The sequence below is a fragment of the Leuciscus leuciscus genome (genome assembly GCF_965113295.1).
Source record: "Leuciscus leuciscus genome assembly, chromosome: 12".
In the NCBI taxonomy this organism is placed as follows: Eukaryota; Metazoa; Chordata; class Actinopteri; order Cypriniformes; family Leuciscidae; genus Leuciscus; species Leuciscus leuciscus.
In genome coordinates this window covers 34854744-34871925 of record NC_138736.1, presented here as the reverse complement: position 1 = coordinate 34871925, position 17182 = coordinate 34854744, and the positions used below count along the sequence as shown (strand labels likewise).

Genomic DNA, 17182 nt, shown 5'->3' with positions numbered 1-17182 from the left:
TTTTGTTTGTTTTTTAACTTTTTTTAACCAAGCACAGGCCCATTAGTTTTAAAATGCACCAGGTAATTTAGGCTAATAGCTTGACCAGTGGGCTGGAAAAACAAAGTGCCTTTTAAAACTGCAGACTGGCTGTAAAAAAACAGTACATATTGGCACTTATATATATATATATATATAATTTGATGTCTAAAATCTACAAATAAATCATATTACAGGTGTTAAAGGTGGCTATTTGTTTTCACAGACACATGAAAATCCAGTACAAATGTTGTTTACTGCAAATGTATACAGTTAATGTTACTAGTTAAATGAATCCAGGATACTTTCACAGCCTCAAAGAAACATGAGAAGACCTGCTGGTCAAAGGGTTCAAAGAACTCACCATACTGTGGGCTTTTAAGACCAAAAGCAAGACTTTCTGGGTCATATGATGATAGTGCAAACCTTCATGAAGGGAAAAAAAAGGAGGGAGAGGAATGAGCTGTGGAAAGCAACAAAGAAAAGACACTGAATTGTTTGAGAGGAGGCCTCTGACCATCAGTTCACGAGGAACATAATTGTTTTCCTATTGGTCTGACGGATCCAAAGAACTGTGGGCAGTTTTCCATAGATGCATCAGCATTTGTACTGGAAACTTTGAACTAAATTGATACCATTTTTACAAGTCATCAAAGTCCCATTTGCCATTGATGAAGTTCATTCTATTGTCCTTGGTAAAGGTTTTTCTGGAGAATAGCAATTTAATGCACCTGAAAGTAGGGGAACTTAGCTGAAATTGCCTGTGAGGAAAGATTGCCACATCATCAAGGCTCTGCAAACCATAATTCAATGCTTCCCAACGTTGTTCCCTCGCTCCCTGATGACAGTGTGCTCCCTGGGGCGAACTGTACTCCGCTAAATCAGAAGAACACCCTATTTACAGCGAAACATCAGTTCAGCTTTGCCAGAGGAGCGTGGTTAGTCACCAGCAGTGTATATATAGTTTGGTGAACAGGGGAATGAATTACAGATGGACATACAACTTTCTGGGGGTTTTCTTTCTATTACCCCACCTTGTTGACTCTGGTTTCCTGATGGAGATCTTACATTTTTCATTATGTGTTATTTATAATATTATGCAGTCGGTAACACTTTACAATAAGGTTTAATTTGTTAACATTAGTTAATGTATTAACAAACATAAACTAACAATGAGTAATACATTTGTTTCTGTATTTATTAATCTTTGTTAATATTAGTTGATAAAAATACAGCTGTTTATTGTTTGTTCATGTCAGTGCATTAACTTATGTTACCAAATACAACTTTTTATTTTTATATTAGTAAATGTTGAAATGAACATTAACTAAGATTAATTCATGCTGTAGAAGTGCAGTTCATTCTTATTTCATGATAAAGTTTAAAACCTCATTGCAAAGTGTTACCCGTTTTACTTATGTGTAATACACAAATAATTGTAAGAAAAAAAAAGTAATAATTGTATTTATATTGTACTTAAAATGGTAAAACAGTCCTGTATTCACTTATATACTGTGTTTATGAGCATGATGGTTCATTTTGTTATTGGCTCAAACTAAAACGGCAACTTGGAAAGTAATCAGGATTAATGTGGGCTGCACCAGTAGTACATCAGTAAGAAATGTTATGAATAGCACACGGCTAACATGAATCATACACTCCACTTCTGTTTGCAATCTATCAATATAACTCCGCTCCGAGTCAGAATGACTGATCACCTCATATTTGTTTTCATGTCTCCACAGGAGCAGCAACTTGATGATCATCGCACCTTAGTGGGAATATCAGCAAACAACAGCGGAGAAGGAGATGGAGTTTCGATTCGGCCTCAGGATCTCTCTGGTCCTGACCATACTGGCTCTGACTCTGTACAGAAGTGGTGTTGAAGGACAAAGGGCAGGTGAGGTCACATACTAGCCTAAATATACTGTTTTCATGACCCCTAACCACATCTCTGTTTAACTTTACCTTGGTAATTCTAATTCTGACTTTCAGTGAGTCTGTTATGTGTGCAGACTGAGGTTTTGCACCTGACAAACTAATAGCTTTGAGTTCTCTGTCAAATTCAGTCCATGTATTATCCAACCAGACCATGGTACACTGACAGAAACACAAACCTCATAAATCTGTGGCTAAACTGTATATCCCTGTCTGTAAAATTGCATGTCTTTTGTCCCAGGTTGCAAGAATGTCCACTATGATCTGGTATTCATCTTGGACACCTCTTCCAGTGTGGGCAAGGAAAACTTTGAGAAGATCCGGCAGTGGGTGGCAAACCTGGTAGAATCTTTTGACGTAGGTGTGGAGAAGACACGTGTGGCCGTGGTTCGCTACAGTGACCGTCCCACCGCCGAATTCAACCTGGGCAGGTACAAAACTCTTGAGGAGGTCAAGCGTGCCGCTGGGAACATCCGCTACCTGGGTGGGAACACCAAAACTGGAGATGCCATCAGCTTCACCACCAACAACATCTTCACGGAGAGGACAGGGGCAAGGCCTGCCGCCAAGGGTATTCAGAAAGTTGCGATCTTGCTGACGGACGGCAGGAGTCAGGATTTTGTTTTGGAGCCATCGGTTGCTGCAGCGGCTGCTGGAATCAGGTTGTTCGCCGTAGGGATTGGGGAAGCTCTTAAGGAGGAGCTGGAAGAGATCGCCGCCGAGCCCAAAAGTGCTCATGTGTTCCACGTGACGGACTTTGACGCCATTGACAAGATCAGGGGCAGGTTGAGGAGGAGACTCTGCGAGAGTGAGTATTGATGACTTTGACCTTAAACCACATATTATGAAAATAAAGGTTCCAAAAAGGTTTTTTTGTAGTGATGCCATGGAATAACCATTTTGGGTTTTTTAGAGTGAAGAACATTTAAAAAATCTAAAGAACCTTTTTCCACTATAAAGAACCAATTATATGGTTCCAGGGATATTAAAGGTTCTTCACAGAAACATAGATGCCAGTACATTTGTTTACACAGTCAGATAAGTTAGGTGGGAGTGGACTTAACAAAGAGTCAGCTTGACCGCTGACCGACTAAAAACATCAGTCATTTAATATGCTTTTGTTGGCACACATTCCCATTCACAAGAAGGTCTGCTTTGTGCCATACAAGACTTGTTGGACAGAAACTGGAAGCTCTTTGGCCAGGGCATTTATGTGGTTTCTCGCCTTGGTGAGCTCAGAGTAAATAGGTGTAGGAAATGCAGAAGACAGTAAAGCTCAGAGCTCAAGTGCTTTTCCTGATCACATCTGCTCTGCAGGCAAAGATAACCTAAAAGTACATGTGGGATAGTCTTTGGAGGCCATTACAAACAACAAGCTTGCATTAAAACTATGAATATAGATTCAAAAATACATAAACCCAAACCGTTGAGGTATGTGGCCTGGATTGACCATGCAAATGCAAATTATGTGTACGCGTAGTATGTTTTTAGTGATGATGGATGCTTAGCCTTGACATTCCTCTCTAAAATTAGCGTGAACGGGAGAGCGACGACACCTGGAGCTCTTCAGTTTAAAGTGGAAATCTGAGTCCGGAGTAGCACTTCCGCTTTCCAGAACTCTTATGTAGTCAAAGCAACATAAAAACATTACGTATACAGTGGTTAAGCGGTCATTTGTTGAAGGTACAATCACTGGGATTTGAAGAGGTTGTAACACAAGCCTTCTCCAATGCCTGCTTTAAATCAGACAGCCTAGTGTGAAGATAGGGAGCCATTGGACTTGGCAGGGAGATGCAGAGATAAAAAGAGAAAGAGATAAATTGATTTATTGTAAACCAAACCCTTGACCCTGCCTTGATTCCAACCAAAGGTCCTCCTCTGAATGACTCTACGTGACTCAGAAGTGCAGAAATATCAACTCAAATATTTCACTGCCAGCTTTAGACTTTGTTGTCCTATTAGGGATTGTCCTTTAAGCATTTAGAACTGCATATCAGGTCCAGTTCTGTGATTACCAAGATAATCTGACACTAGCATTGGCATCTAAGAATACTGGTGGCTAGAAATCATGGCATCTCCAAGGTCCAAGTTATTTTTGCTCTGAAAATTACAGTCCTAATATTTCAAGTGGAACTTGGCTTCACCGTACTGCGTTTTTACTTTTTAATCTTTGGCTTTTAATTTGTTTTATGTGAAAAGATAACAAGCATTACCTCATCCAAGGGCACAATTAGCATGATTTTAATTTATTCAATGTGATTACCCTTAACACAGTTTTTTCTTCTTTGGAAAGAAAATTTTTTTCGGAAAATTACATTTCCTTCTCCAAAAGCTGGTTGGAATCAGTTTTTCCCTTTCTTTCTTTCTTTCTTTCTTTCTTTCTTTCTTTCTTTCTTTCTTTCTTTCTTTCTTTCTTTCTTTCTTTCTTTCTTTCTTTCTTTCTTTCTTACTTAGTAATAATAATTCAGAATGAATTGCTTAGATAATGTTCACCATAAATTCTAAAGATTGTGTTGTTGTTGTTACATTTTCATCAGTGTAAAAGGAAATATATGATATATTAGTAAAGAGTACATGTTTGTACTAAATTCATAAATAAATAATTTTTGACCAGGATGTGTTACAATAAAGACAATGATATTTGTGCTTAAATGAAAATTAGCCCATGATGTACTCACCCTCAAGTCATCCTAGGTTGATATGACATTTTTCTTTCAGATGAATATAATCTGAGTTATATTAAAAAATATCCTGGCTCTTCCAAGCTTTATAGTGGCAGTGAATGGCCGTTTTGAAGTCCATAAAAGTGCATCCATTCATGATAAAAGTGCATCTATCCATCATAAACGAACTCCATACGGCTCTGGGGGGTTAATAAAGGCCTTCTGAAACAAAGCGATGAGTTTGTGTAAGAAACAAATCCATATTTAAAACTTCATAACTTAATAACTAGCTTCCGGCCAAACGAACATACGGATTCCACTTAAGTCTAAAGCGCAACTTATGCGAGTAATACGACGTACTGCTGATATTTACGCTACGCCATGACGCACTACGCTACTTCCGACGTCACAAGTTAAGCAAGTTGCGCTTTAGGCATAAGTAGACTGTGTTTGGCCGGAAGCTAGAATTTTAATTTGTAACATGTTAAATATTAATATCTTTCTTACACAAACTCATCGCTTCGCTTCAGAAGGCCTTTATTAACTCCCACTGGAGCCGTGTGGAGTTCGTTTATGATGGAAAGATGCACTTTTATGGACTTCAAAACAGAAACGGCCATTCACTGCCATGCCATTATAAAGGAAGAGCCAGGACTTTTTTTTTATAACTCTGATTGTATTAATCTGAAAGAAGAATGTCATATACACCTAGGATGGCTTGAGGGTGAGTAAATCATGGGATAATTTTCTGTTTTGGGTGAACTATCCCAAATAGTCTTACAATGCAAACAACAACATTCTTTATGCATAATATAATTTCCTTTTGATTAAATGGTGAATATTACTTCCAGCTCTATGATAATACAGGGAGTGCACTGGGCCATTTTTAGCATGCTTGAAATAAACGAAAAGTGCAAAGCTTGTTTGCCTAGTAGTTTCATCACTTAGTGTATCTGGGCTTTGGTTCAGGTCGGTGGTCCACCCATGACCACAGCATGCCAGATCTGTAATCAGTGGTGGGACGCTGCTAAACAGAACAGAAGTGCACTGTAATATGTTGGGTGTGCTAATTTCCTCATGTTTGCTTTAGCATCTGTTGTCCCTGTTTCCTAAATCTGGATTTGATTAGCTTAATTTCAAATAAGAGAGAAAATATTTGATTTCAGAGTATAGTTTGCACACTTGCTGGAGGATTTAGATGTGTTAACCAGGAAGAATGCTGAACAGGAAGTGGAATATTTCGGGGTTGGACTTCTCAGAACACAATAATAGAGTAGGACTGTCTCTGAATGACTAGAGCATCCGAGAAAACTTGGATGTGAGATGTTTCAGTTGTTGATACTGGCATTCTTAGTGGTTTTAAATGCATGCAGTTGCAAGGGTGTTTTAGATGGTGGCTTAGTGGCTTTTTAGCTACAGTTCGAGAACTTAGAGTCTGAGCTAAAGTAAAGTTTGAAATGGTTTTATAAAGTCCTCTATGTGACTCAACACTTTCTAATATGCTGCATCATTCTCTAGCCTGAAATGTCAGGGTGATTAATCGTTAGTTTCATTGATCAGCCGGTACCAGTTGGGCATTTTTTAAGCATAAATAAATACATCAGCTTGGTATGATTTGTCATTTGAGACTCGTATTTTATGAACTGACTAATATCAATGCAGTGCAAATTGTCATGTCCATATGCATCCATTAGATACTTAGCCAACAACATCTGGAAACATTTTGCAGGTGCATCATCATTTATTTTCAGTTATAATCATTTAACCAGCCGATTATCCTTAGCATATCTGATATGATTTTTTTGGGTGTAATTCAATCACAATTTGATTTCCTCTAAGAAATAAGCAAGAAAATAAATGCAAAAGTGTTTGAAAAACAATGTAGAAATGCAGTACTCAGTCCATCATTTTAGTTTCATGGCCACTCACTAAATTACAGCCTTTATGCCACAGCTGAAGGAAGTTGCCCTCGATAGAGCACAGTTAGAAATCACTCATACGTGCCATTTAAACAATGACGCACGACTGGCTTTTGATTGCTTTGTCATTTCGCCAGTCAAAGGAAATAGGTATGTCAAAAACAGCTCTTTATGGACAACCACATTTTGTTAGTTACTTTTCATTTAGCAGCATGCTAATTGCGGGGTCAATTCCCCCAAAATAAATGATGAGGTTAAAGGAACAGTTCAACTGTGAATCATTCTTTCAGCTTATACAGTTCAGAAAACCATTCAAAATGATTTATTTGCAGGTTCAACTCACTGTCTCAGTAATTCGGTTGCTGTGATGTACTAACTAGAAATGTACTTTGACAAATTACTCCAATATCGACTAGTTTAGTGTTCTGACATGACTTAGAACTGCTAATAATAGTCAGTGATTGACTTTTTGTGTTTTAGGAAGGTTGTGGACACAGGAACCATGGCCTGTTTGCAGTAACACAGAAAGAGAAACCTCAAGTTATTATGCACATAAACGCCTTGAAAACGATACATGGATGTCCGCATTACTGCAATAACTTGGCTCACATAACAAATACAACTCAAATATAGAAAGCCAGGTGTTCTTTTCTCCAACCTTTATTTATCCCCGGGTGGGCGGCTGAGCTCTTTATTTATTCGTGGTCAGGAGGGTGATGTTTGGATCAGGGCAGGGACTCGCTCGGGGGTTTGGGAGAGTCACGCTGAGGACACTGTATCGGACAGAGATGTAATTGTGTCAAGTGACCCAGCCTCAGTAAAGTGGAATTCATAGCGAAGTTGAGGCCTCTTAAACGCTACAAAGCACTTTTTATAGGAGCGATTAAAGAAAATTACAGGGTCTGATTGTACATGATTGTCAGGGACGCGATCAGCCGCTGTGGTTTGGGCGTCTGCCTGGTTCATGCCAAGAGTGTGTGCACGTATGAGAGAGAGAGAGAGAGAGAGAGAGAGAGAGAGAGAGGCATAAAATGACATTGAAATCATTTGATCAGTGTCATATTTTGTGCATTATTCTACCAGTCAACACCCAAGGGAAGAGACTTCGATTTAGCCGTTTAAAATGGGAACACGTCATTTACATTTTTACATTTAAAGATTCAAAATTGTTCATATCCTGTCTGAGAATGAATTCCCGCTTACTCTCTTTTTTCAGGTTTCAGGTGAAGCCTACATCAGATAGCACTTTATGATTTTACACCAGGAAACCTAAAACTTTGACTAAAGTTTGAGCACTTGGTGTGATTATCCTTGTCTTTGTTGTCATAAGTTACAAGCAGGATGATGAACAGAATAGTTCAGTAAAAATGAAAAATATTTTGTTTACTTGCCTTCATGCTGTTCCAAACTTGTTCCAAACTTCATTCAGCTCATATGATCCACATCTGTCAAGTTCCAAAAAGAAACAAAAAACACAAAAAAACACCACAAAAGTATCATAAATTGCTAATTTAAAACTTAACGACATAATTTTATGGCTCTTGACAGTCAGATTTATTGGTGCTTGACAGACTTGGTTGTATATGGAAGAGGTAAATATTCATCAAAAATATATACTTTTGACCACGGCATTAGGGTGAGTAAATAATGACATCATTTTTATTTTTGGCTAACAGTTATGTGTGTGTGTGTGTGTGTGTGTGTGTGAGTGTGTGAGTGATGGGAATGTATTAAATGGGAATCACATCACCTGTACATCTTTTCCTGTACTCTCTTTTCAATTAAAAATAACAAAAAGACCAAACAAAAAGCAATAAGCAGTCTTCCATAGTGTCTAAGCTAATATTAGCATCCTTCCTTAGCACTAGCAAGTTCCTCTCTACAAATAGCACATTCTCATCACAGATGCCATAGTAAAGCAAGTCTGCTGGTGTTACGTTTCTTCCTGTCATCACTGCTGTCACTAGCTATGCGTTGCCATTTGAAATCTGCCCGTTTGTGCGGCCTAAATTATCACTGAGGTGACGTTAGCATAGCTGCACTCCACCAAACTCTACCCTCACTGCGACCAACCTGTAACTTCCCCCACTTCTATGTGCCAATGTCATAGAGTCGTAAGTTATGCCACCATGTCTTCGCTGGTGGGCTTGGGAAGGATTCTCTAACAGTCTGTCTTCAAGCACAGAGAGGAAGATGGATTATATTACAGTGAAAGTCACTCTCAACTGTTCATTTTCTTCAGCTGCCAGTAAAATCATACCTCTTCAAAGAGGGCATTGTTTACTGCTCAGAAACATTATGGCATTTTTATTTAGGTATCATTAATTATTATTTTTTTTTAATCCTTAAAGGGGTCCTATTATGCTCATTTAAAGGTTCATACATTTGTTTATGGGGCCCACTGGAATATTTTTTACATAATTTAATGTTAAAAAAAATATAATTTTTCATTGATCCAGCACCTGTTCTCTCTGAACGCTCTGTTTTAGTTTCGGTTTCTTAAAAACCTGCCTTCCGAAAAGCGCAGTCTGTTGTGATTGGTCAATCACTGCATGTGTCTGAAATGTAACTCTACAGTAGTATCTTTAATTTCTAGTTAATTCTGAGAATTATGATTTATGAGACTTTATCTTTGCAATTTGACTTTGAGACATTATTATTTTGTTTCTGAAACTCTATAAGAGACATGTCTTATTCAGATGTCAAGCAAAAGTCTCTATTTAAACTTGTTTTCTAACAGCAATTGAGATATCAAAGAAAACTCATTCGTTATTTTTTTTTTCCTATGTGAAAAAGAAGTGCCTTCATTCATAGATAGAAAAAAGGTTGTATCTATTTTCATCCTAATTATGTCTGTATAACATAAAACGTTTGAATGTTAAATAATCGTGAATGAAAAGGTTTGTCACGGGCGAAATACCACGGCAGATTGCCTGGGCACCTGGAACCAGTACAATAAAATGTCAACAACAAAATTTAATTTCACAATATGATTTATTGATGAAGTCTGCTCTTACTAAAAGCAGATGTTTAGAAATTTCAGGAGTGTTAATAAAGCACAGATTGCATCATATTAACCCAAGCAGGACTAAAAATATTACTATTCTAATGCTAGAAATAAATTGCTCTGTATAATCCAAGCACCTGTGAAGAGCTGTGTAGTTCCTAAGGTCATCATGCTATCCAAAAATATGTTCACCCATAATGTTGTGTTTCTCTCCACAGATGTTCTGTGTCCCAACATGAAAGTCCAGGCTGGCCGTTTCAGACCGAACAGCACCAGTGCTGGACAGACGGAGGTCCCAGGTAATGTGTCCATGTTCTTCCCATAGTGCTGTGGTGTTAAAAGTGTCATGAAAGGCCCTCAGCATCATATCAATCCACTGTTCGCATCTGAGGAAAAGTTCACATGGTTTCATTGATAATAATGAAACAGCAACTTCTCATAGGATATGAGATGTTTTCCGCTCACCTTGTTGCAGCTCTAAATCCATTTGTTATAAATTGGCTTTTTAAATAAAAATGTATTGTCTTCCATCATTTGCGACGTTAACATCTCAAAACTGGTATTTTATGATCCTTTAATATGTTTCATCGTCAGATGTGAGAAAACGAAAACTTTTCTTCCTCTCACGGTTATACAGTTACATGAAAATAACCCCTACTGTATTTTATTTTCCGGTCAAAAATAAATGAAGAAGTGCACAGCATAATGATTCTGACATATGGACTCCCAATCTTGCACTTCAGAGTCTTTTTTTGTGTGGAAGTACTGTAAGTATTAATACCACAAACTACAAGCCTTCTACATGTAAAGTACTTTTGGATCCGAAATAAAGCATTCATTTCCCTGAAGGTTATGCTTTAAAACATGAAACATTGCAGCGAGACATCGATGTTTCGAAATAAGAGATATTTTGCCCTCCTCTGTTCTAAGAAACGTTGAGTTCTTTAGTGATTACACAGATCTGGAGGGATGTTGTGTTTGGGTCTTCAGGGGGTTTCTGAGTTCCTCTGCGAGACTCCCACTCAAATTCATCAAGCTTAAGTAAGAAACCAGACCAAAACAGAGAAAGAGAGCACTTACCTGTGCAAGAAAATGACTATACAATCTGGTGCTATAGGAGTGTGCGGAATAGAAGGACTGATTCACTGCAGGCATATACAAACACTGCTGTATGTACAAAATGGTAGAGTGAGCTATTTCATAAATCTGATGAGTTTGGGTCATGTTTTAATTCCTTAAATCTCTCTTGATAAATCCATAGAGAAGTCGTAACCCTGGAAAATGATTTATGTTTCTTCGTTTGACATATTTTATATCTGCATTGCTTCAAAAAAACAAAAACAAAACTTTCTAAAGTCTCTGAAATGTGATCCATTTGACTCGAATTACTTATAATAAGGAAAAGTGCTGTCTTCGGTGTTCAGGTGAAGTTTAAGGTGTGATCTCTCCATATCTAAACATCATTTGTGGGTCAACTTTCCTCATTGTTCCTATCATCTTCTTGACGTTTGTGCTTAGATCTGTTTGGTTGCAGTTCTTTTGGATTGCACCAACTAGACTAGATCTCTCCTCCTTTGGTGGCTGTAAGTGTTAATTATGGAGTCTTGCTCCTGTAATCTGCGATATTCAAGAGAACAACACAAGCTAAATCTTCAGGGAAATTCCAGGTTCACATGAGATGTCACAATTGCTGAAGCTGCCAACATCTGCATGCTGTTTCTGAAGTTTGGAACGTCAGTGTTGGCCAAAGCAAGGCCAAAATGGACATAAAATGTTGCTGACTCAAGACTGTATCTGTTAAGCAACTTTATCAATGCAAAGCTAGTTTATTTGTAGCACTTGCACACTAGATAAAGCTCTGATAGAGTGTTTGACATATGTGTAAGATGTGTTTTGAGGGTTTGGAAAGTTCAAGTATACAGTAAATTGGATTTCTGAAAGCATAACTAGACATCTCTGAAATTCTCATTGACCATCAGTGTGTTAGAATGCATTTAAACCAACTTTTCTCAACTTTTGGTGCACAAACCCTTGTTTTCTTCTAAATCTGCAATGCACCATTAAATCAATGGAGTTGCCTGCATTGTGGGGTGTAAGTGCACTAACTAATTTTTATCGCTCATATATTCAACATAGCTTTTTACTAATGTATTAAGGCACGTTCACACCAAATAATCACCATAAAGATAACTATAACGTATAATGATAACAACATTAGCATCCTCTGACCATTTGCTATGTTTATTCTAAGCTCGCGCTGCAGTTTTCTCGTCTGCCACTTTAAATGATCGAGCTCTTTAAAGCAGGATAGATTCTGATTGGCTGTCAATATTTTTATCATCCATCACCTGGGGAATTTTTTTTATTTATTTTTTATTATAGTGATTCCAATTAAATTGTTGGAATATAATAAAGGCTATGTTTATCACATGTTTTACGCATGCGCGGCCACGGACGATTTTTAAAAGCGGATAGGTGGAGGGCAAATAAATTAAACAGAATAATGGGTCTCAAGATGCGTTATTAATAGTTTCATTATTTTTTAAGCATTTCAAAAACATTGCGCGTGTGCAACTAAATGCTGAGGGGACAAAACACCAATATGTCCATTTTAGCATGCGTCTGGATCAAAGACTTGGCTGTAACCACAGAGAAGTTTGTCACGCTGACACACTGTGACCGTTTTAAAGCGCTGCCGTTAGCGTTTTTATGCGTTGACATCTTGTACTTAAGGGGGCTGGTCTCTATGGTCGTCGCGTTGTGTGCTGGAGTGCCCATGGGTTCGGATCAAAGTCATGCGTCGTAACGCACTCATCTGTGCCGTGCCGCAGAACCCTCGCTCTCTCACTGTTTAAAATAAGACTCGCTCGTGATTATACGCTTTCACTCGCCAGGCCTAAATTACAGGTCCTGCAAGCGAAACGCTATCGAGAGAGAGAGAGAGAGAGAGAGAGAGAGAGAGAGAGAGTCGTGCCTGGCGCATGGAGACGCAGAGTTGTGGAAATGAGCTGAGAAGCGAACAGCTGGAGCCACATACAATTTGGCATTATAGTGTCCTATAAATACTATATATTTAAAGTATTTTGCCATAAATCCATGACATGTGTTATTTGCTGACAGGTTTGATGTCAATAATCTTGAACAGCATTGGTTCTCATGTGTTAATGAGAAAGAGATTTTAGAGCAATATTTTCTGCAAACAACTGCTTAAATTTTGTTTTGTTCTTTGCTTCAGACAACAAGTACCATAAATAAGTAATTTGGGCTACTTTTTATGGTGTTAAACATCTCCTTTTGTGTGACAAAAACAATGAATGATCACAAAAAAAAATTAAAAAAAATTGTGAACTATTCCTTTAAGGGGCAAATCACACTATACTTGCTCTATATGCAAATATTGATTAATCTATTGGTCCAATGTTTTGAAAACGTATTTTTTAACTTGATTCAGCTTTCATGGCACAAGAGACTGCAAACGCATCGAGATGTACGGATGCTTTTGCTCAAAACTAGCACAGATGGAACACAAGAAAGTGTGAACGGCCCAGTGGTGGACAGTAACGAAGTAAATGTAATTCGTTACTGTACTTAAGTAGCTTTTTTGCGTATCTGTACTTTACTGAAGTATTTAAATTTGGGAAGACTTTTACTTTAACTCCACTACATTTCAAAGTCAAATATCTTACTTTTTACTCTACTACATTTTCAAAATCAGTCGTTCCTTTTTATTTATGAGTGGATAAAAACTAAACTGGTCAAACGAGCCACCTATCACAGTAGCCTACAACGTGCGCGCTTTGTTTTGAACTTGCCTTGGTGGTATCTACTAAGCGCAAACCAGAGCCGTTAAATATGAGAGTTGCGACCATAGACAGTATATAAGAGGTTGCGACACACACAAGGCTTGTTCGACTTGAACCGGCGCTGCACAGACCGATCAGTTTATGACATCAAAGTGTAGAGCGAAATCGCGAGAGCGATTGAAAAGCATACAGAGCCGTCTACTCTCCGCTCTTGCGGTATTTTAATGTCATTCACCGATTGGTCTGTGCAGTGTGCCGTTTCAAGTCGAGCAAGCCTACTGTGATCTCGCCGCCGCGCGGTCACGTGATTCGTGTAGCTCTCAATAGTTCCAAACAATTTGTGTTGCCAATAATTTTAAGCGGAGCAGAGAGCAGCAGCTATTATTGCAGCAATTATCGGTAAATACTGACGCATAATGAACATTGCTTATTACCTTGACACTAAAATTACTTGCATATAATAGCATTTTTTTTTCTGAGGAGTAGCAGAAACACTGCATTAATACGTTTTGGTGTTTAATTTTGTAGGGAAATTGGCTGCTCCCATAATGTAGTGTGTATATATATATATTCAATGGCATTGTGCAGGTTTATGTGAATGTATCATAACATTAGGATGTTTATAATTATGACCATAGATGCTTGTGAAAAATATGTACAGTAAATACTGTAAATGTATTATACCTTATGGGATCAGTCCCCTTCCGTCCAAAATTAAACACACAAAAAATGTATTCAATTCAAATATATATATATATATATATATATATATATATATATATATATATATATATATATATATATATATATATATATATATATATATATATATAGACTAATTATGTAATTAATGTCATTTTATTAATAGATTGATGTGCCAAGAGTGACAGAGTCTTCACGTAGACTGAGTTAAGCAAGAGTCTTGTGACAAAAATTATAATAGGACATTATAGTAATAAAAAAATCATAGTACTTGGATACTTAAGTACATTTGAAGGCAAATACTTTTGTACTTTTACTCAAGTGAATGTTTAAAGGCAGCACTTCTACTTTTACTTGAGTAATATTTTACCTTGAGTATCTTTACTTTAACTCAAGTACATGGTATGTGTACTTCGTCCACCACTGGAACGGCCCCCTATAATGCTGGTCAGGCAGAAACCATGAGGGATTTGTTAAAAAAGAAAAGCTTGAAAGATGAAAAGTGCTTTTGCTGTTTTATGCATTTTTTTGTTCTTTGCTGTTAGCAGGGTATCTGCTTTCTTTCTATGTTCTCAGCCACCTGTTACTCTATTACAGACACAGTCACACACACACACACACACACACACACACACACACACACACACACACACACACACACACACACACACACACACACACAGTCTGGCCTAGACTTGCACGTTCTCACATTACCACCAAGTTAAACAACTCCAAACATCCTTCAGTTCAAATAATCGTTGACTGTTTAAAAGAGCCCCCGTTTGCTGACACGAACACACCTGCCCTAAGAAAACAACATGAGAGTTCATCAAGTGAAAGTGAGATTTAACAGGCTGTATATACACAAACCATCAGCGGTTCATGTACAGTATCGACAGCTGTTTTGAACGTTTAACTCAACCAGCATTAGTGTGTCGCAGATCGACCCTGGACTTTCTTCCTCAGGCAACGCCCAGTGCCCCACTGGCATCGCCATGGTGACAGACTATATATTGGTTAAAGGAGTGCCCTGGTTTGGCCACTATACTAGGGTAAAAGGCCAATACTGCCAACCTCAGTAGATACACACACACACACACACACACACACACACACACACACACACACACACACACACACACACACATGCTGGAGCACCACTGACGTAATTGCACATGAAAGGTTGGTTTTTAAAACATCTGGTGCAGCAAGTGCAGTTTAATGAGTGTTGGCCTCGGATCTAAAGCGTTAATTAATGGGCTGATATCCATACACACACACACACACACACACACACACACACACACACACACACACACACACACACACACACACACACACACACACACACACACACACACACACACACACACACACACACACACACACACACACACACACACACACACACACACACACACACACACACACACACACTCACACACACACACACACACACACACACACAGCTCCACTTTACTATTTAAAAAAAAACAATGATGTCATGTTTGTTCCCAGAGGCATGATTTTTTTTTTTGTGTGAATGTGGAAAGTGGCCCGAGTGAGGCATGTTGTTTTTCTCGTGGATATAGAGGAGAGATATTAAAACACTTAAAACACAGCTGATCAATTTGACCATAATTTCCTCTTTGCTGTGATTTGTTTCCATTTATGTCCTTGTTTATGTTCCTTTATTACATGTTTATTACATTATTACTTTCTGGAATACGTGATTCTGATTGGTCAGTCATGGCATTTTATGGTCAAATATTTGTGTGTAATAATACTAAATGTATAGTTGACTGTAGTCTCAAATGATTTCCTATTTAGCTGTTAGTTTCATGTCCCTTGTATCATTTTCTGACTTCTGTTTTTTTCTATATATAGATATAGATATAGATATAGATGTAGATATATAGATATATATTTTAAGTGTCCTTACACTGGTCAAGCTGTTTGGAGAATGGGTGGAAATATATAAATAATATTATAATATATAATAATGTGATAAATACAAAAATGTATTTGAATATATATAATAAAAAAATATATACATTTAAAATAAAATACACAAATTATACATTATATATATATATATATATATATATATATATATATATATATATATATATATATGATCATATAAGTTATATTATAATTTGTATTTATAATACAATTCATACATATTTTATACATTGTATCATAATATAAATAATTAAATTTTATTGCACATTTCATGCATTATTTTTAGTCAATTAAAATTAACATGTGATAATAAATTATATTTGAACTTAAACAGAACTTTATGGAGTTTCTAAGCACTGCCATATGAAATGTGCTAAATCAGCAAATGTGCCTAGCCTAGCAAAAACGCAGAAGCTCTATCATTGCATACAGGCCTTTTGTTTATTGCATTTTGATATTATATATTAATCTTATTTATCTCTTTTTTATACGAGTAAATTCTCTGCTTCAAGAAAGATTTAGGAGAAGTTCATTTTCAGTATGTTGTCAGTATTTTGAACTGTCTCTTGGGCTCCACCTAGTGATCATTGATGGAAAGACGTGTTAACAATATTCAACAGTACAAAACGTTCCTCTGGAGCAATTGGTTCTAATCAACCAATCAGATTTTAGGGACAAGTGTACAGTTTATGTAACGTTTTTTCTTCTTTTCTGGTCTCAGGTTTTGATTTGATGGAATACTTCAACGTGAGAGATTTTCTTGGAGAAAAATTTGAGCCAGGTCAGACCCCGTATGTCCGGCTCGGTACCATGCCCATCGTCCAGCAAACACAGTACGTGAATCATTACTTGCAATGGAATATTTTTTAAAAATCACTTTATTTTAATGTTGTTTTTTTCTTTTTAACAAAGCTTTCTTTGTCTCTTGTGTTGTAGAGATGTCTTGCCGCAGGGTCTGCCTGATGAATATGCCTTCGTGACCACATTTAAGTTCAGGAAGACCTCTCGTAAGGAAGACTGGTACCTGTGGCAGGTCTATGACAAATACGGCATCCCGCAGGTGTGGACAACTCATTCTGGGCCGCCAATGAGGATCTGATATTTCAATTGTTCTATATTTTTTTACCAAATAAAACTTATGTCAAATATATTGTACATATATTCTCC

The 17182-nt window shown here is 37.4% G+C and overlaps 1 protein-coding gene across 3 annotated transcripts in view; it reads left to right on the top strand.

Moving 5' to 3' along the window:
- Positions 1–17182, top strand: part of col22a1 (collagen, type XXII, alpha 1) — a 60872-nt gene that overhangs the window by 2127 nt on the left and 41563 nt on the right. For 2 of the 3 annotated variants that reach the window (XM_082185424.1, XM_082185426.1), the window contains exons 2-6: positions 1767–1918; positions 2198–2764; positions 9764–9844; positions 16737–16848; positions 16952–17075. In XM_082185424.1, the coding sequence (XP_082041550.1) occupies positions 1828–1918; positions 2198–2764; positions 9764–9844; positions 16737–16848; positions 16952–17075 (975 nt within the window). In that variant the 5' untranslated portion in view covers positions 1767–1827. Of the gene's footprint in view, positions 1–1763; positions 1919–2197; positions 2765–9763; positions 9845–16736; positions 16849–16951; positions 17076–17182 lie in introns of all 3 variants that reach the window. The other variant, XM_082185425.1, reaches the window with a different exon arrangement.